This window comes from Rhinoraja longicauda, chromosome 24, assembly GCF_053455715.1.
Source record: "Rhinoraja longicauda isolate Sanriku21f chromosome 24, sRhiLon1.1, whole genome shotgun sequence".
Lineage (NCBI taxonomy): Eukaryota > Metazoa > Chordata > Chondrichthyes > Rajiformes > Arhynchobatidae > Rhinoraja > Rhinoraja longicauda.
Window position 1 is genome coordinate 15,759,539 of NC_135976.1, and position 20,016 is coordinate 15,779,554.

Below are 20,016 nucleotides of genomic sequence, written 5' to 3' on the forward strand. Positions count from 1 at the left end.
AATACACGTCCTTACAATTCAGAATATCTTGCTGATCTGAACATCTGCTTGTAGAATAAATTCAATTGGTACTCCCATAGGAATGTCATGTTTACCTTCAATTTGAATAAAAAAAAATGTCCCTTGTGAAGCCACGTTACATGCTTACAGACATTAAATTTGATTTAAGGACCTGAATTTCCCACATTCCTTTTGAATTAACTGTTAATTTTTGAGCAACAAAACTTGCACTCAATTTTAATCACACAAAAACTGAAATATCTTGGTTAAAATCTGTGTTTAGGCACTGTTTCTGAATAATACAAGTATACTATATTTTCTAATGAATGATCCCGCTTCCAGACTTTCTTCAACTGTAAGATTAATGAGAAGCTTTTAATCTATTCACATGGTGTGGGCATCTCTGGATGGTTAGGTGGTTATTGCCTTTTCTATTCATGGTTTGTTGGGCTATTACGAATGCAGTTAAGAGTGAACCAAGTTGATGTGTTTTGGAGTCGTGTGGAGATGTAGAAGACCAAATAGGGAAGTGGCTTTCTTTTCCAAAAAGGCATTAGTGAACCAGATAAAATTTTACAACAGTCTGGGTCACCATTACTGATACTAGGTTTATATTTCAGATCTAAATAACCAAATTTACATTATCAAGTAACTTAGCAGGATTTCAATTTGCTGTTTGGTGCCAAGAAAAATGTTAAGTTGTTGTTCACTGCTATATTGAGGATTGTATATAGAGAATGACAAGTCTGGCCTCCATTGAAGTATTGATGCTAGGAATTTGTTTTGTGCAAATTGGGTTATACAGTGTAAAAAAAGCACAAAGGCTTGTATGGAACAGTCACTGCCAATCAACAGAAGACGTCTACACTTGCCTGTTGTGTCATTTTCACACTTGTATTCAAGACACTCTGGTAATTAATGGAATGTGTGGTTAGTTTTAGCTTTGCTTTTAAGTGTTTTAATAAAATACAAGCGCTCTCTTGCACACTGTGACTCAGAGGGTAGAGCTGCTGCCAAACAGTGCCAGAAACCTAGGTTCGATCTTGACACCGATGCTGTCTGTGGAGTTTGCACGTTCTCCCTGTGACCGCATGGGTTTCCTCCAGGTGCTCGTTACCTCCTACATGCTCAAGCGTGCAGGGAGTGGATGTGAAAGTGGGATAATAGAAATTATGTGAGCAGGTGATCACTGATCGGCATGGTCCATTTCCATGTTGTATCTCCAAACTAAACTTCATAAAGTATCATTGAACTTGCATAGTATGTTACTCATCAAGACAGCTGAGCAGTCATGACCTTGTGGTACCCAAGTTTCACTGAATCCTGGATTCAAGATTCTGTCTTCCTGCATATTAGTGCTAACTCATGTTATTCCACTCCTATTCCTCCCATTCCACTCCTATTTCTCCTTGAATAAAAAGGTATCACATTGAGAGTTCACTCCAGTTACGTCGCAATTCATCCTTTTTGGTTGGTATGATATCACTACCATTTTAATTGTGGAGCATCTTGGTTATTGGCACTGAGCCATTTAAATGCATAGAAATGTGTAATTTATTGCTTCTCGTAGTTCATACAAGAACTTCATTCCTTTGGTCATCATTGCTGTTACTAATTTGTTATTCCTGATTTTTAAACAGACTGGTTGGTGCCGAGTCCACTGCTAGGCATAATGTGGCGGCAGATACGATAGTGGCATTTAAGACGTTTTTGGATAGAGATATGGATCAAATATAGGCAGAGGAGATTAGCTTAACTTGGCATCCTGTTTGGCAAGTGTTCCTGTGTTGTACTGATCTGTGCTCTGTGTAAACGTATGATCTAACGATAGTAATGCCTCATAGTTGAAAACATTTGCTAGATTTATGACATCATCATGGTGTTGCTTAAAAAAGATCAGCAATGGAGTTGCCTTGCACTGCAGGAGGCCATTCGACTAATTTGTTACTTTGTTCCTTTGAAGATCCAATCTTTTGCACTTGCACTGCAAATTCTTCCTTTGAGTTATTATTTTGAGAGAAATGTTTGTTCTTTAAAGTTACTGTGTCTGCATCCACAATACAGATAGTCGTTAATATTTTTAACTTTCACTTCCTTCTCTTGTTTAGCAGCAATCAGCCATTTACTACTTTCTGCTCGAGTAATAATTCTCCATCTCAACTAGTGTTTGTTGCAGATTTTTTTACTATTCAGTTCTGCAGTGCTTAATAGACTCCTTCATCTGAGAACAGATAAAGAGCAATACGCAAACAATATTTGCAAATTATGGTTATGAAGAAAAAAGAACAACAGGCTCAGATAAACTGTTCAAATCCATAATTTATCCAGAAGAAATCAATATTTATCTACAGACTGATGTCCAATCAGAAGAAAATACCCTTTTGATAAATGCTTGAACTTGACAATTTAACAAAAAAACAAGCAAGGCTATCCTGACTCATGGTTACCCAAATATTGGTTACAATGTTTGAAGAACAAAGCATTCAAAATTATTTTCTACAGAAGTTAAATTGAAAACAGCAAGTAATAAATATAACATTTTAAAAAGACTCCAGATAGTTCCTTTCATGACCTTGCAAAGCCCCAAAATGGTTTACGGCCAAAGTAGTACTTTTTGAAATGTATGTTTGGCTTGTAATGAAGGAAACTGATAGTTAATTTATTCACAGCACGTTTCCACAGTCTACAGTGTTGATAGTGAGCCCATCTGATTTAAGTGAGGCTATTAATTGGAGTCAATAGCTGTGATTAATGCAAAGGTCATTGCATATGTTTTTTTTTAATGTGTTGATTGCATGTTTGTAGCAAAATCACATTCTTTAAAAAAAATAGGCCCTCCAGTTTGTATTCAGCAAGCAGCCACATGTCATGAGGCTTGGGCACACCTGAAGAAATCTGTTGGTAAAACATTTGTTTTAATTAAAGTCCAGCGATGTGGTCTAGAGTTCCATCATGCTAAAGTCTAATTTCTTTAATTTGCAAACAAAAACTGGACAGAGTAGAGGGAAGGGAAGGGTGAAGGCAGAGATATACAGTTAGTGAAGGACTAAGCTCTTCGAATTAGCTTTCAATTGGCAACCAGGACTTTTGATTTCCTTGACTGAAACATGGGTTAATTTGATTCATTGCTCAGGACTGTGGTCAGTTAAGATAATTTCCCAAGGAATGGAACTGATAATGACTAGTTCTTTGTTTCTGTAACGCTGCCTGTGTCGAGTTGCAATCTAACTCTAGATTTTGTAAGAAAAAAACCCTGAAATTTACTCTGGAATGGAAACTGATACTCTGAGCAAAGAGAGCCAAAGCTAGACCTGTCCGTCCCATGTTATTGGTTTGTTATTGTCACATATGCTGAGATGCAGTGGAAAGACGTGAGCTATCAGTCAGATCGTGCTCTACGTGAGTACAATTAAGGTGTACACAAGTGCAACAGGTCGAGCAAAGGGAAAATGTCAGTGTTCAGAATGCAATATTACAGGGTTATAGTGTTGCAGTTACAGAGAGCAAGCCCAAGGTTCGCAGCGCGGTAGGTAGGGAGATCTTGTGATTGTTCATAAGAACGGTCAGTAGTCTCAATAGCAATGGGAAAGAAGCTGTTCTTCCATCTGGTGATGTGCTTTCAAGCATTTGTATCTTCTGCTCAAAAAGGAAGGTGAGGAAGTATTGGTCAGTTAATTAAATATCTATTTTTGGCAAGATGTTGGAGTCAATCAGAGTGGTCAACTAATGATTTTGGAATGTTGAATAAATTAAAAAGTAGTCAACATGGGGTTTATGGAAAATTAAACAATGTTTGCTCAGTTCCTTTATGGATGTGACAAGGAGAGTTGAAAGGGTGACCTGTATTTGGGATGTATTTCGTTTTCTATAAGGTGCCAAGTAAGAGACAGGTGCATAAATTGAGAGCCCAAGATATTGGAGGAGGTGTGAACATGCATTGAAAACTGTCACCTAGAAATCAAGAGTTGGAATTAATTTCAAGCTGATGGATGTTATGTGTGGAGGATCTGAGGGATCAGTTGTTTACTCTACATGAGCAGCATGGCATTCTTAAGCCCATTTGTTTGAATGTATGGTAAGTGGCTGTGGGAAAAATGGTTAGAATAAATTGATTATTTTTGTGTTCCAAAAAAGTTGTGATTTAATTTTTGTTTAAGGGACACCCAGCACTCTCAAGTCTTTGAAAGCTTTGGCAGACAGCAAAGTAGTGATGTACCTTTAGGATTTTATTTCTACCATCTTGTGGTTCTGGCTTGTTTGGGCTTACCTCTACCGTGAAAAAAAGCCAGCGATTTTGGATCATACGTTTGCATTGATGAATCATTATAAGGTAGGTTTTGTGTATCACAGAACTACCAGAGGCAAGGAACAGCAGATTCTCAAAAGTCTTGTACTTAAAACATCAACAAGTAGTTTTCCAACTATTTTAATACAAGGTGTTTTTGTGTTTCCTGACAATGTTGTATATTTAGTTTATCCACCAGTTTCAGTAAAATAAATATTATGTGATTAGCTCCTTTCATAAATAACATATTGAAAAAAATATATGGATATGCTGCTGACGCTTGCCAAAAACATGGTCTCGCAAAGTCATGGCAACATCGAAGTTTCGTTTTAATTACGCTGTACAAAAGCTTTGTTGCTTGATTTGGTTTTAAATGATTTTTAGTATGCATTCTGTATCCCATGTCATTAAGAAATGAGGGCACATCATTCTTCAAAAAATACAGCTTGTGTAGGATCTTCTCAAAAATGTTCATTCAGCTATTCAATATTTTGGTGCTTGTGCATTTCTCTTTTTTGTCATGAATGCAATGGCAGCTTGTTCTAATAAGAGGTGATGAAATAGTCTGATCATTTAGCAGGACCCAAACTTATACTGTGAGCTTTTCAAGAAAAGTCAATGTTTATGCTCGTTGATTTTTTTTCCAAAACGGGCACTCTTATTTAAAGACTTTTCTTGCAGCCTGACATTTTATTTTCTAGTTTAACAACAATTCCAGATACAATCACCTCAGTGACTGTTGTTCAATTTTATTCGTTAGTGTTCAGGTTTCTTGGCTGAAGCAACCAACATTTCATCTGAGTACAATGTAGTTTTGTTTGAATATTGTATTTCAATCGTAGAGAAGAATCTCCCCAGTATCTGAATGCATAGTGGTTTTATTTTCATACTTTCTTGCTCAGCAGGTAGGCAAAAATATGCCTGTTATTTAAATTGTATTGGTGTTAACTCTGGTAGCTGAGTAACCAGCTGAGTTAATTTCTGGGCTCCTCCCCACTCTCTCCTTTTCACACTTGACCACATGCAATTCCACTGTGTACCTAGGCTGAAGTTGCCTTTTGTTTTAACATGAAGGCCATTGTCTTCCCCCCCCCCCCCCCCCCAAGAACAATTCAGAACAAATCTATCTACTCCAGTTTCTCTCTTACAATCTGCTGGTGCCAGCTGCTTCTAGTTCCCCTAGTCCTTACCTTCCACCCAGCACCTATCGCATACAACACCCACAATTCTCTAAAATTTCCACCACCTCCAATGGTATCGCGCCATATTTTCCCATTTCCACCCCTTTCCGCCTTCCGCAGAGACCGTTCCCATCCCTTCCCACCCAAACCACCCACACCCCAGGTACCTTCCCTTGCAACCGCAGAAGATGCAACACCTGTCGCTATACCTCCTCCCTCGACTCTGTCCAGGGACCTCACAGTCCTTTCAGAATAGGCAGAGGTTCACTTGCACCTCCTCCAAACTCATATACTGTATCCGCTGTTCAAGATGTGGACTGATATACAAATAGTTTTGCTTCCAATGAGTAGTAAAAATGCAACAGCCAGTTGCACCAGTGTAATATACAAAAGATCAAGTCGTTTAATGATGTTGATGGAGTAATTATTGATCTGAAGGCCAGGAATATGTTGTCTGCTCTTTGGGGCAATGGGATCTATTGCATCTCTTGAGGAGTCTGAATCTACATCTTGTATCTTGTGGTCATCACCTCTGAAGAGTCCACCAGGGACTATACTGGAAGTATCCTGTACCCACTAGGGACAATTTATAACACTATCCTACACCCACTAGGGACAATTTTTACATTTACCAAGCCAATTAACCTGTATGTCTTTGGAGTGTGGGACGAAACCGAAGATCTCTGAGAAATCCCACGCAGATCACGGGGAGAAAGTACAAACTCTGCAGACAGCACCCGTGGTCAAGATCGAACCCGGGTCTCCAGTGCTGCATTCGCTGTAAGTTAGCAACTCTACTGCTACACCACTGTGACGTCCATCATGGTTATGTTGCATTCCTGCTTCCTGTTCTATCCTAGGTAGACACAAAATGCTGGAGTAACTCAGCGGGACAGGCAGCATCTCTGGAGAGAAGGAATGGGTGACATTTTGGGTCGAGACCCTTCAGACAGATGTCAGGAGTGGGAGGGACAGAGATGGAATGTAGTCGGAGACGGTAAGACTGGTGGGAGAACTGGGGAGGGGATGGAGAGAGAAGGAAAGCAAGAGCTATTTGAAGTTAGAGAAGTCAATGTTCATACCGCTGGGGTGTAAGCTAAGCAAAATATGAGGTGCTGTTCCTCTGTTTTGCGCTGGGTCTCACTTTGACAATGGAGGAGGCCCAGGACAGTAAGGTCAGATTGAGAATGGGAGGGGGAGTTAAATTGCTGAGCAACCGGGAGATCAGGTAGGTTAAGGCGGACTGAGCGGATGTGTTCAGCGAAATGATCGCCGAGCCTGTGCTTGGTCTCGCCGATGTACAGGAGTTGACACCTGGAACAGTGGATACAATCGATGAGTTTGGAGGAGGTGCAGGTGAACCTCTGCCTCACCTGGAAAGACTGTCGGGGTCCTTGGGTGGAGTCGAGGGACAGGTGTTGCATCTCCTGCAGTTGCAGGGGAAAATACCTGGGGAGGGGGTGGTTTGGGTGGGAAGGGGCAAGTTGACCAGGGAGTTGCCGAGGAAACTGTCTCTGCGGAAAGCAGAAAAGGGTGGTTGGGAAAATGTGGCCAGTAGTGGGATCCCGTTGGAGGTGGCGGAAATGTTAGAGGATAATTTGTTGTATACGACGGCTGATGGGGTGGAATGTGAGGACAACAGGGACTGTCCTTGTTACAAATGTGGGGAGGTGGAGCAAGAGCGGAGCTGCGGGATATCGAGGAGACCCTAGTGAGAGCCTCATCTGTAATGGAAGAGGGGAACTAACTCCCTTTTCCTAAAGAATGAGGACATCTCCGATGACCTGCTCTATCCTGCTGGACAGTTGTCCTGAAGTTGCACATAGAAATCAAGCCCGTAAATTTATTAAGAAGGAATCCTTAAGGGTCCCCACGTGAAATGTTGCCTATCCATGTTCTTCAGAGATGATATCTGACCGTATGCTATTTAGACCCCTTGAGTTTATCTAGTGCTTTGTGTTCTATGCAACATTCCAGCATCTGCAGTTTCATGTCTCCATAAATTTCTTAATCTGACAAATTTGCCGCCAATTAAACCTATTTGTACAATGATTTTTAAAAAACCAAAATAGTTTTTTAAGCTTGTCATGTACTAAAATTAATTGGATTACAATAAAAGACACTTAATTCTCCGAAACATGTCTAAAACCAATATTCTTTACTCTAGACACAACATTTATTTCCTATTAGAAAATAGTAATTTACAATGGCACCATTCTTGCAATCTTGAAGCTAATTTCACAATTTCATGTCCCGGGAAGCATTGTTGAAATTGTAGGGAAATGGAAAGGTTCTGAGACTTCCTTGTTTTACTGATATGTTTAAAATGAACTTCCCTGATCTCTAACATTTCTTTGAAAGCTCTTCCTGCTGAGGAACTGATCAACCACATCTAGTCCTCATAAAAAAAATTGACAGTATGATTTATTGATGCCTCATTTTATATTTGTGTTAAAGATGTATCAGTATGTGCCGATTTGTTCAGTTGGAACATAACTTTAAAAGATTTTTCATCGTACGCCAGGTGTCAGAGTTCAGTATTGAAACACAGATGGGCCAAGGAAGGTATGAGATGAATAACATCCACATGAGCTATGATGTTTTTGCGCAGTAATATTCTGTGACTGTAGTCAATGAATTGGAATTTGAGAAAGCCAGGTGCAAGAGCTCTTGTGAACTGAAAGAAAAGTTGTTTAAATATTGTATCCTTCAGTCTGGTATTTGGAGCTGTGAACAGAAAAGAATGAGGATATATATTGGAAATTTCGCGGAGGACAAAATGTAATTTGAATTGCACACAAATCGTCACCTTTTTTCTCCAGAGATGCTGCCTGACCTGCTGAGTTACTCCAGCATTTCGTGTGTATCTTTGGTATAAACCAGCATCTGCAGTTCTTTGTTTCTGCAATGCAATTTGAGTGACCTATTTAAACAGTATGGGTTTAACCGAAACGGTTTTCGTAAAAGCCGATTGTTGTGAGAGAAAGTGTTACTTTCAGACAAGTGAAATTGAAGAACACAATGAAGAACTTTGGATGAGTTTAGTGCTGGGAAATGATAAAAAAATGAAAGTAGATTTATAAAAAAATTCAGTACTTGCATTTCCTCACAGAAGCTAAAGGGCCTGTCCCACTTAGGTGATTTTAAGGCGACTGCCGGCGACTAGGCTGTCGCCGACAGTTTGCCGGGGTGTCGCGGGCATGACCGTGTGGAGTCTTCCAAAGATCGTAGTGGATTTTGGCACGTCGCCGAGAAATCAAACGGTTTGAATTCTCTCAGCGACAGTTGACTTGTCGCCAGGCATCGTAGCTTATTGCGGTCGCTGTCGCATGCTGTCCCCAGGTTTGATAGGTTCTCTTAAGATGCATTTAGAAGCACATCATATTAAAATAAGTAAAGTCATTTCAAAATACCATAGAATACTTGTGTTTAACCAATTTATTTACCGTCAGGACATTTGACAGGTAGATTGGAGGCGACAGTTTGACGGTCAGGTAAGCGTGGGAATTTTCGCAATGTTTTTGGCCTCAGCCATTACATTTCAAGTGGGCTCCAAACCCAGATATGCTACCCAGAAACCAGATATACATCTCCCTTATATTTTCAAAGAATGCCCACACACTTTTCACAAAAATCCACTTAACCACTTAAATTTATTTTTTATTTTTAATACAGCTATTAGTAAACTGGAAGTAAATCCTGTTTATTCCTTGTTACAGTGAAGCTTGGTTTTTAAGTAACCCATACAAGGTGTTATATTTCAAAACTCTCAAGTACTTGTCAGTAATTTCAGCGAAAACCAGGACGCCGGAGAAGCATTGACAGTGTGGGAATCTTCGCGATGTTTCAGAGGACGCTGTAATCTCGACCTGACTCGGCATTGTCGTGGTCATTATCGTCGGGTAAAAGAAAAGTTCGGCGATCTGCTACGACTTTGACAGTCGCCGGCAGTCGCCAAAAAGATCACCTAAGTGGGACAGGCCCTTTAGACACCCAGAAATGTGTGTCAATTTTTTGCATTTGGGATTAAGCTGAATTTCAACTCCCAGTACCTAATTTTTGGATTAGTGAGAAGAAATTGCTAGGTCTACATACTTTTCCTTCCACCCCCCACCAACCGCCACCAAACAGTGAATCTTGCAATTCTGCATGATTTCACTGCCACATTGTTGAATGTCACCATTCTCTTGTTGAAGGTGCAGTGTATGGTGTCTTATTAATAAACCATGTGTAATTTCAATGCTGGTTGTGGTGCCTTTGAATTTCTGTTTCCCAAAGTGCAGATCTAACAATTAGTGGCAAGCCCAAAATAAATCTGCCAGACGTACTAAATGTAATCATGTGAAAGATGCAGTTAACATAAATCTGATATTCCCTACAGCTGGCTTTAGCAAATCCATTAGATTTATGGCTGCAGTGGATGACTACATGAGACTGGCATTGTTGGCCTTGATTACAGGTGGTAATAGTTTGCTTATGGTCTGACACTCCATTTAGTGCAGCACTGGAGATGAATCTAACATATTTTTGCTTTATTAAGTCCTGATGTTGGGAAGACCCAATACATTATTTAGTAAATCCATTTGGTTTATACTAGGAGATTCAGTTTGCTGTCTAAGGGTCCAAATTTGGGAAATAGCAATTAAGTAGAAGTACTGAATCTGCCTAGGTAACTTTGTACCAAAGAAAAGGTTGTTGTAGTTTCATTAATGAATGGATGACTCCAAATGAAGACTGTCAATTAATCATAGTTAATTAATGAGAAAATAATTAAGTAATATAGTAATTAACGCATGTTAATGTGAGGGCAGATTAATTTAAAATGTCTTTAACGTGGTAACTGGATGTATTAATAAAAAAAATAAGACACTGGAGTATTTGAGCTACTTGCTGACCCCTACTCCTAAAGTTCGTACTTGTGTGGTTCCCTTGGTGAAAACTGCCATGCTGATCTTGCCTTACGAACTGTTCCCAGTGTGGTGGGTAGAGGGATGACAGGAAGAGAATAAGCTTGGCGCACCAAACCTGCAGGGATAAAGATGTTGATAGAGCCAATCGTTGCCTCAATCATCTTTCAAAATATTTGTCAGGAGCAATCAAAACGTATTGAAAACATATGAAGCCATTAAACAAATCACTAAAATTGTTAATTAGAATTTGAATATTGGAACTCAATTTAAAAAGTGGAATTACTGGTATTCTGTTCAACACAATTATAATGGAAAAATCTCACTACCATGATTAAATTTTCATAACCCAATAGATCTACCAACGAAACCCAATTATTTCAAGAAGTCATTTAGTGAAAACTCCTCTTTTCAAGTGCAGTTGTGAGTTGTTTTTGCAGAAGACATAATCTTGTAAACTATCTTAGCAAGGCGGTAGGTCAGATATTACAGGAGTGCCATGCAACACCTCCCGCCATCAAACAGATAAAGGCTTTATCTATATGTTTTCTACATGTCAGTATTAGGTGGCTTGATCTCAACCGCAAGAAGAATATATACAATAAATGGCAGGGCTGTTATTGTCGGAGTGTCGATGTACGCGGAGATTTTGCGATGCAAGTCCACTAATCCCAGAAAGTAGATCATGTGGTAAAGAAGGTTTACGGCATACTTGCCTTCATCGTCTTGGTAAGTCATTTTGCAGTTGTGTAGAACTTTGCTGAGGCTACATTTGGAGTATTATTTGCAGTTTCAATTGCCACGTTATAGGAAGGAAATGTAGGCTTTGGGGTGGATACATACGAAATTCACCAGGATGTTGCCTGGTTTGGCTAAAAGGAGAGGTTCGACTTGAATTTCTTTCTCTGAAGCTTTGGAGGTTGTGGGGCAACCTGAACAAATTGAGAGTCATAGATAGGGTGGGTTGTCGACCTTTTTCCCAGGGTGGAAATGGGAAATACTAGAGGGCATTGGTTTGACATGTGGGAGGAAAAATTTAAAGATGTGCAAGTATTTTTTACACAGTGCCTGGAACGCACTGCCAGGAACGGTGGTAGAATCAGAAATGATAGCAACATTTAAGAGTCATTTAAACAAGTGAACAAGAAGGGGATGAGGGGATCTGGGTGACGTGCGGCAATTACTTTAATGGGATTACTTCAATTTGGCATCGTTATTGGTGCAAACATAGTGGGGCAGTATTATTGTAATCCACAATGATAATAATGGAGCCTCAGTGCTAGACGAAGCCTTTGGCCTCAAAATCCTACAGCAGGCTTTAATAAAGAGCAAAGCTATGGTCAAGGCATGGTTTTGGCATCTGTAATCAGTTGCAATAGTTTTCTGGGGGTCTCTGATATTCAGACCTTGTACAGAAACAGCAAGGTAGTCTTGTCTTACTTTCCCTATCCCTGCCTTGCCCTACAGGTGGAGCCTAACAGTACAGGGCTTTTGCAAACTGATAGGTCCAGATGGCTGAGTTTGTCAAGGCTAAGTCTTTAGCTTTCACATTTGACAGCTAATGTTTCACCAGCTGAACATCGCCTCATGCAATAGCCAGGTAGTTTCTGGACCAATAGAAAGCAGGTTAAAAGGATTTGAAAGGTAACTTTTTGAAGCAATGGGGAAAATGGTTTGGAAAAGAAACAGAAAAGTAAGACAAAGCGTTTTACTAGAAAAATCAAATTTGGCGATTAACGGTTGTATTTTTATTTAATGGTGTATGTTGGGCAGTTTTGGTTTCAGCAATATTATTGCTCAAGTTGGCAGTTCTCATTTCAAATATAAGTTTTCATAGGTGGGCACAAAGCTGGAGTAACTCAGCAGGTCAGGCAGCATCTCGGGAGAGAAGGAATGGGTGACGTTTCAGGTCGTGACCCTTCTTCAGACTGATGTCAGGGGAGAAGGTGGGACAAAGATAGAATGTAGTCAGAGACAGGAAGACTAGTTGGAGAACTGGGAAGGGGAGGGGATAGAGAGGGAAAGCAGGGACTATCTGAAGTTAGAGAAGTCAATGTTCATACTGCTGGGGTGTAAACTACCCAAGGTGCTGTTCCTCCAATATTTTTTCATAGTATTAGTGAGTTATATTGTATAATTACTTTTTGTAATTGTGGTATAACCGCAAGTAAAATTTCCACAGAAAAATGTATCTGTTGCAGCACCCTTGTTTAAATAAGGCTATCAGCTTTCCTGTGAGGTTATGGTTAGTACATTAAAAACAAAATGCTAGAAATATTCAACAGGTCAGGAAATATTAGTGGAGAGAGAAATAATTAATCTCCCATCATCAGAATATTAAATCTGCACTGAATGACATAAAATGTTAACCTTTCACTTCTCCACTCTGTTAGCTGATGTGCTATTTGCTGTATTTTGATTTTATTACGATTTCTAGCATCTGCATATTTTCTTTTTGTGTCAGAAATTTATGATATATGCTGAAACTAAAGTTTAACCAAAGTTACGCACCTAAATATTCTCAAAATGAGTTTAGTTATTGCCAGCATCGAACCATACACTCTGTACTCCTTCAATCTCCCCATTCTTAACAATTTTAACACCTGATACTGATTTGTAACAAGATACAATTTAATCTGTGCTGTCGTTAATATTCTGCCCTTGCGTCCAGCTGTGCAATCATCCATTGCATTTACAGCTAAACCCACACCTCATGCATGAATCTTTTCAATTTCGGATCCTTTTTTATTTCCAGGAAAGATTTCCCATCTTATATGCTTCCTTTTCTTTTGGGTCAGAAGCCAGCTAGATTGTTCTAATCATGCACTGGATATTATCTGGCAGGTCAGTGTAAATGTTTGAATCTGATTTATGTTAGTCAACGACATGAGCTGCAAGTTAGAATCTCATAGTACCGGTGCATATGACAATTAAACGCTCTTGACTCTTTCAACTCAATGCATTGCACGCTCACTTTGATGGGTTTATACTTATTTCAAACAAATTGGTAGCTCACACTGGGAAATAAACCAAATAGACAAATTAATATAGGGATGCTCAATATTGAAGGTCATAAGATTCTCTTTGTTGCCATTTCTTTTCCACTTAAAACACATTTTGGCACTTTATCTGCAATTGGTGGCACCGTTCATTTCTATTATCTTTTAGATATTACGAATATGTAATCTGAAGAACCATATTCTTAATAGTAAAATATATTTTTAGCTGCAACTGGAACAGGATTGGATATTTAAATGTTAATGTGCTATGAAATATAGTTCACTTAAGATAATTTTTAATTGTTAAATTATCAAAATTATAGTGAGGAAAGCAAAAGTGGTAGAAGGATAATGGCCATACCAGTTAAGCTATTTTAGGGAAAAGTAGTTACAAAGTGGTGAAGTAACTCAGCGGGTCAGGCAGAATCTCTGGAAAAAATAGATAGGTGATGTTTCAGGTGGGGGTGGGGGAAGAACTGGAGGTGAGAAAAGATTAGAACAAGTCGGGGCTGGCAACAGATGACCTCGGGCAGGGAGGTTCCCTGGTAGGCCAATTGTTGGCTAGGCTATTTAAATGCAATGATTGGTATAAAATCTGCAGTGTTTAAATTGTAGGTGTGATTAATTCCAGATATTAACTACTATAGTAACTTTAAAACAAAAGTGAAGTCTCATTCATTTCAATTGTAGGCTCTCCTCAGTAATATGAATAACAACTTGTATATAGTTCGTATCTCTGAGTGAATGTTTGGGAGAGTGATTTGGACTCGCCAAATCCAAAGGCAGTGTGGATTTGTTGGCTTGTGGCATCATTTGCCATGTGGGAGCGTAGTTTCCAGCCACGTTTCCCACTTGAGAACCATTCATGTTATGAACAGCATGAGCACGTCCCATCCTGCTCCACGAGGCGAACCCTGGACCGGAAGATGATCTCGGAGGATTCAGAGTTAAAGAGCCGAGCTTGCCTGCCCTTCAACTCTAAGTTCCTCTCTCACATCCATCCCTCTCGACTGCAGAAGGATTAGTTGCTGCAAATCTGTCTGGAATTGACAAAATTCCCTCTTACTCTGTCTTGCTCAGACTTTTATAAGGATTTGTACGACAGAAAGGCCACAGTCAGCACCTCCTCCCAGAACTTCCTGTCCTCTGTCACGGATGTCCTGGAGGACAGCAAGCGAGAAAGTCTGGACCAACCACTGACCCTGGAGGAGCTGACTGGCTCCATCCGTTCCTTTGACTCGAGTAAAACTCCCGGAAGCGATGTATTCGAATCTGTGGGATTGGGTGGGCCCAGACCTGCTGGAAGTGTACAATGACATGCTTCTAGCCGGCAGCATGTCAGACTCCATGAGGAAGGGCAGCATCACCCTAATCTACAAGCAGAAGGGGGAGATGAATGATATAAGGAATGGAGATTCATCACATTGTTGAATGTAGATTACAAGATCTTGTCTAAGGCCATCGCCAACTGGGTCAAGTCTGCTCTGGGACAGGTGATCCACCCGGACCAAACCTGTGCTATACCTAGCAGGAAAATCTCAGACAGCCTGGCGCTGCTGAGAGATACCATTGCCTACGTACAAGACAGATGGGTGGATGCCTGCCTGGTCAGCTTGGACCAGGAGAAGGCCTTCAACAGGATATCGCACCCGTACATGAGGAACGTGCTCTCCAAAATGGGCTGTGGGGAAGGAATCAGGAATTGGATCCAACTGCTCTACACCGATGTCTGCAGTGCAGTCCAAATCAATGGGTGGGAATCAGACAGCTTCCCTGTCAGGTCTGGAATCAGGCAGGGTTGCCCTCTCTCCCGTCTTGTTCATCTTTGGATTGAATCCTTTGCCGAGTCCATCAGGAAGGACGCGAGCATAAGAGGAGTGACATTGCCAGGCAGTGGGGGCACTCAGGTCAAAACCTCCCATGTACATGGACGATGTCGCTGTCTTCTGCTCGGATCCAGGGTTGGGCCGCAGATTAATCAGTGTCTGCAACCAGTTTGAGTTGGCCACAGGAGCCAGGGTAAACCGCAGGAAGAGCGAGGCCATGCTCTTTGGCAACTGGCCCTACCAATCTTCCATCCCCTTCACCATCAAGCCTGGCTTCTTGAAGGTGCTGGGGATCTGGTTCGGGGGGGATAACCAAGGTGGGAAAGAAACTGGATAGCCAAGGTGGGGAAGAAACTGGAGCTGTGGAAGCAGCGCTCCCTCTCCATCACGTGGAATAATCTGATCATCAGGTGTGAGGTGCTCTCGGGGCTGCTGTACTTGGCGCAAGGGTGGCCTGTCCCTCCCTCCTACGCCACGGGAATCACCTGGGCCGTCTTCCGCTTCATCTGGGGGTCGAGGATGGACCGGGTGCGACGGGCCACAATGCACAAATCGGCAGGCAATGGGGGTAAAAGCGTGCCCAACGTCGCCCTCATCCTGATGGCCACCTTCGTGTGTGGCTACATCAGGCGGAGTGTAGAGCCAAGGCACGTGGGCACCAAGTGTCACTACCTGCTGAGGTTCTACCTGTCCCCTGTGTTGTGAAGGATGAGCCTGGCACAGATGCCACGCAACGTGCCAGTCAGCAGGACATTGCTACACCATCTGTCGCTCGTGGAAAGGTTCTTCCGGACCAACACCTTTGACCACAGGACCACCGGGCAGTGGTCAGCACGGAACGTCCTGCAGGCACTGCAGGGAAATTACTCCATGGATCTTGTGTCATTCCCAGAGCAGACTGCCCAGCTTGTCTGGCGAAATGCCTCATCGTCAGAACTCGCCAACAAGCACCAAGACCTAGCTTGGCTGGCGGTGAGGGGAGCCCTCCCAGTCAGATCCTTCCTGCACCACCGGAACCTCACCACCAGCGCACGCTGCCCTCAGGACAGCTGCAATGGAGGAGACGGTTGACCACCTCTTCGCAGAGTGTGGATTTGCATAGATAGTCTGGAGAGGTTTGCAAGGGTCCCTGTCATGATTTATTCCGAACAGCTCCGTCACAGAGGACTCTGTGATTTACGGACTGTTCCCAGGGACGCATTCAGAGACTGACATCAAGTGCTGCTGGAGGGTCATCAACTCGGTGAAAGGCGCTCTTTGGTCTGCCCAAGCTTTGTTGACCTCCCAGTGGAGCGACATGTCCGCCGGGGAATGTTGACGACTGGCCCACTGTAGACTGCAGGAGTACGTGCTGAGGGACAAACTGAAGCGGTGCAGCCAACGCCAAGGCTCTGTGGGAGAGGACCGCAGTCTAGGGTCCTTTCGCTGCTGGACATGGGGGGGGCAGGGTGTGGTGGAGACACCCCTCAAATTAAGGGAAGTGATTCCACGCCAGTGAGCCACATGAGTGGCATGGGTGAGGGAAAATTTTATGTAATTGGTGTATTGAATGTATGTATAGCCTCTGAGAATGTCGGATAGAGTTTTGGAAGGAACATGTTTTGTATATATTTATTTCTTGAATAAATTCTTTTTTGATTAAAAGAAAAATCATGTTATGAACAGTTCCCAGGGGCTGTTCCCTGCCCTAACCTGGGGAGGACCTGTATCGAAGAGTTTTCAAGGTCATTTTTTTATTTTCTTGTGTCTTATGGTGAAAGTTGTTTGGGAAATTAATCAATGTGCTCAGCTTCCAGCGCCTGACAGCCATAATGTTTATGCGTGTAAGTTCTTTACATTTTCCATAATGTAACCCCTTGGAAATGGCGAGATAGTTGATGTGCTGTTAGTGTCTAATTTTCCATTAGCATTCTCTCCAGCTTTATCCCAGTGGCAGTTTCATGTTGATGGTATGTTAATCAATTAATTTCCTGCTTGTCGTGAATTTGGTAGTTCAAAAAAAAAATCAAAGCCTGTAAATTGTGTAGCAGAAATTAGTTTCTGCTTTTGAAGGTAATTTCAAAATGTGGTTTAAATACAGTTCTAGGATTTTAACCCAGTGACAATGTAGGAATGATAATATTGGTCTGAGTCAGGGTGGTATGTGACCTGAAGGAGAACTTGCAGGATGATCAAAGGTAGAATCTTTTTGCCCAGGCACACTACAATAGAGCCTGGAGAAAGTGAAATGGCTGTCGTTCATTTCTATGGTTAATTCAATGAACTTCAAACTTTTCTGTATTTAATTAGATTGTGTATGGCAGTTTAGAATATGAATAGATTAAATTGTAATGAAGGGATATTTTTAAAGATTTGTACGGATTTATGAAGTGGGGATTAGATTGTTTTCAAACCAAAAATTGATTGGAGTTTTTTTCAATAGGCACATCTAAAATTCATGACTGCCACTTCACAAAAAAATTGAAGAAAACACAATCAAGCATGCATTCAAAATGATGGACCTAACTCTGTTGGGTGCAGTGAGGCTAAATGGGTTCTGTTTCTTCTACAGTAATTGTGTAAATATTATTCCTATATACAATAAATTCACACAGACAGCCTTGCTTTGCTTACAGGTAATAAATATTGCATTATTGATATGGATACTAGTTAAATTGCCTTACATAAGTGAAAATGAACCCTTGTGGTGTTGTAATTATATCCTGGTTATTAAGGAAAATGTATATTAAATAATTTCGTATCCAATTTTTTTGCACGGATCGGTCGGTGTAGGTTCTAAAATAATAATTTTCAAACTTAATTGTTAGATCATTAATGAACTACTTTGCGAGGTAAAATAAAAGTGGTATTTGAGTTTTTTGGAGATTTGTTGGGGGGAGTTTTTCATTTTTAAATACGTGTTATTTTTAAAACATTGGATCTTTATGCAGACCATATCTAATGCATTTCAAATGAAATTGAAGATGATGGAAGAAAACAACAGTACCCCTTTTCCTAAGTTAAATACTCTCTTATCCTAGGTTCTCTTGGTCAGCAGCAGTCGTTATCCAGACAAGTGGATTGTGCCGGGCGGTGGCATGGAACCTGATGAAGAACCGAGCGTGGCCGCTGTCCGAGAAGTCTGTGAAGAAGTATGTACAGAAGAATCATTTGCTCTGTTTTCACAGTAAACTTTGAACTAAGTTTTAATGAATTGTTGTCAGATTTCTGCTGTCTGAATAAACTGTGTCAGCCAGCTTCCTCCTTCAGTCTATCACTTAAATTGAAATGGTTTTATCTAATTTTAGATGAAAGTGTAAAATTCCATTCTTCATACTTTTGGCTTTTAATCGCACAATAGTTAGTTCCAACCAACGGACCTTTAATTCTTACTTTGCAACTTTATTCCCCAGATAGTACTTGTGTAATCCTAAGTATCTGGTGAATTGAGAATAAAAATCCTCTAAAATGATTTTATGTTGGAGCTTCCCAACATGGAACATAACCTATCCAGGGATGTTCTCCAGGGAAGCTGCCTGACCCGCTGAGTTACCCAGCATTTTGTGCCATTTTTATAAACCAGCATCTGCAGTTCCTTGCTGTTGAAGCTTCCTCGCTTGTATTTTCAGAGTTTACTTCCAGTTATTTAGACTTCAACTGTTCTGTTGTTATTTTGATGTTTAAAGGCTTGTTGAGTTTGTTCTCTATTGTTGCATTTGTCATGGTGTCATTATTATCCTAAACAAACGTACAATTGTCACAGCATCAATATGCAAATGCTAACTTGACTGGCATAGCTGATCAAGGTAATCAATTCCTGCATTGTGTCCATGGGTTAATATGCTAGTTCAACATTTTTGTTGCTGATATAGTCAATGGACGTGAGGTGCCGATAAATAAATGGAGCTCGTCTCAGCACAAAGCCAGTGATGTTGGGCAAACATTCGATTCTTCTGCACTTTTCATTCCGTGTCAGAGAATAAGGCCTAATATCTGTAAATGTGATTTTGGCAGCCAAATATTGAACTTTTTGGTAAGTCTATGAGATACTCGGTAGGATTTAATAAAAATCACTAGTACTGAATTATCAAGTGACACATAGAGCTAGCAATAACTGCTATGATGTTTACCATTTCTTGCCTGTTACAATTTTAACTCTGAGACTTTCCAGTACTCAATGTCCATACATTCAAAATGCTATTGTATCGTGTCTGAAAAAACAGTAACATCCGTGGTGTGCAGTGCACATTTGGACATCACTAGCCTTTGGTGCCTGACCAACCTATGTAGTAGTTGTGTTCCTAAGAAACCTTGTAAAACATTATACTCTATAATCACTTTATAAAACAACTGTGTCAATAGGGAAACTGGTGGTTAGGGCTAAAGTATTTCAGACATTATAACATAGGGTTATTTTTCCTTCAGGGATTTCACTTTTTTAAATAGCTAGAAGTTTATTTTTGTAACTGAAAGCTAAAATTACTAAAGACTGTATATATAACAAGGTATCATTGCATGAATACCAATAGAAGCTGTCGTTTCATTGGCCTCCCAGGGTGAAACTAGCAGCTGTGGTTTTAAGAAACTATATGGTGTCTGATATCAACAGGGACTTTACATGTAACAAGGTTTTTCTTCCAACCCAAATTTTTTCTAAGACGGCTTTTTTCAGCTTGTAAAACTCCAAAGTAAGTGGTTCTCAAGTTCGCAATTAAAGTCACATTGCCATTTTGACCTGAGTAATGCAAATAGTGTTCCCAAATTCATCAATTGTATTATACCCAATTTGAGCTATGGAAACGCGCATTATAGTTGTACTACTTGTACTCGTGTGAAACT

The 20,016-nt window shown here is 40.7% G+C and overlaps 1 protein-coding gene across 4 annotated transcripts in view; it reads left to right on the plus strand.

The window, feature by feature from the left end:
* The window catches only part of LOC144605437 (diphosphoinositol polyphosphate phosphohydrolase 1), a 66,991-nt gene that overhangs the window by 18,495 nt on the left and 28,480 nt on the right, over nucleotides 1-20,016 (plus strand). For 2 of the 4 annotated variants that reach the window (XM_078420696.1, XM_078420694.1), the window contains exons 2-3: nucleotides 17,621-17,813; nucleotides 18,219-18,329. In XM_078420696.1, the coding sequence (XP_078276822.1) occupies nucleotides 17,691-17,813; nucleotides 18,219-18,329 (234 nt within the window). In that variant the 5' untranslated portion in view covers nucleotides 17,621-17,690. The remainder of the gene's footprint in view (nucleotides 1-17,620; nucleotides 17,814-18,218; nucleotides 18,330-20,016) is intronic. The other 2 variants (XM_078420697.1, XM_078420695.1) reach the window with 2 other exon arrangements.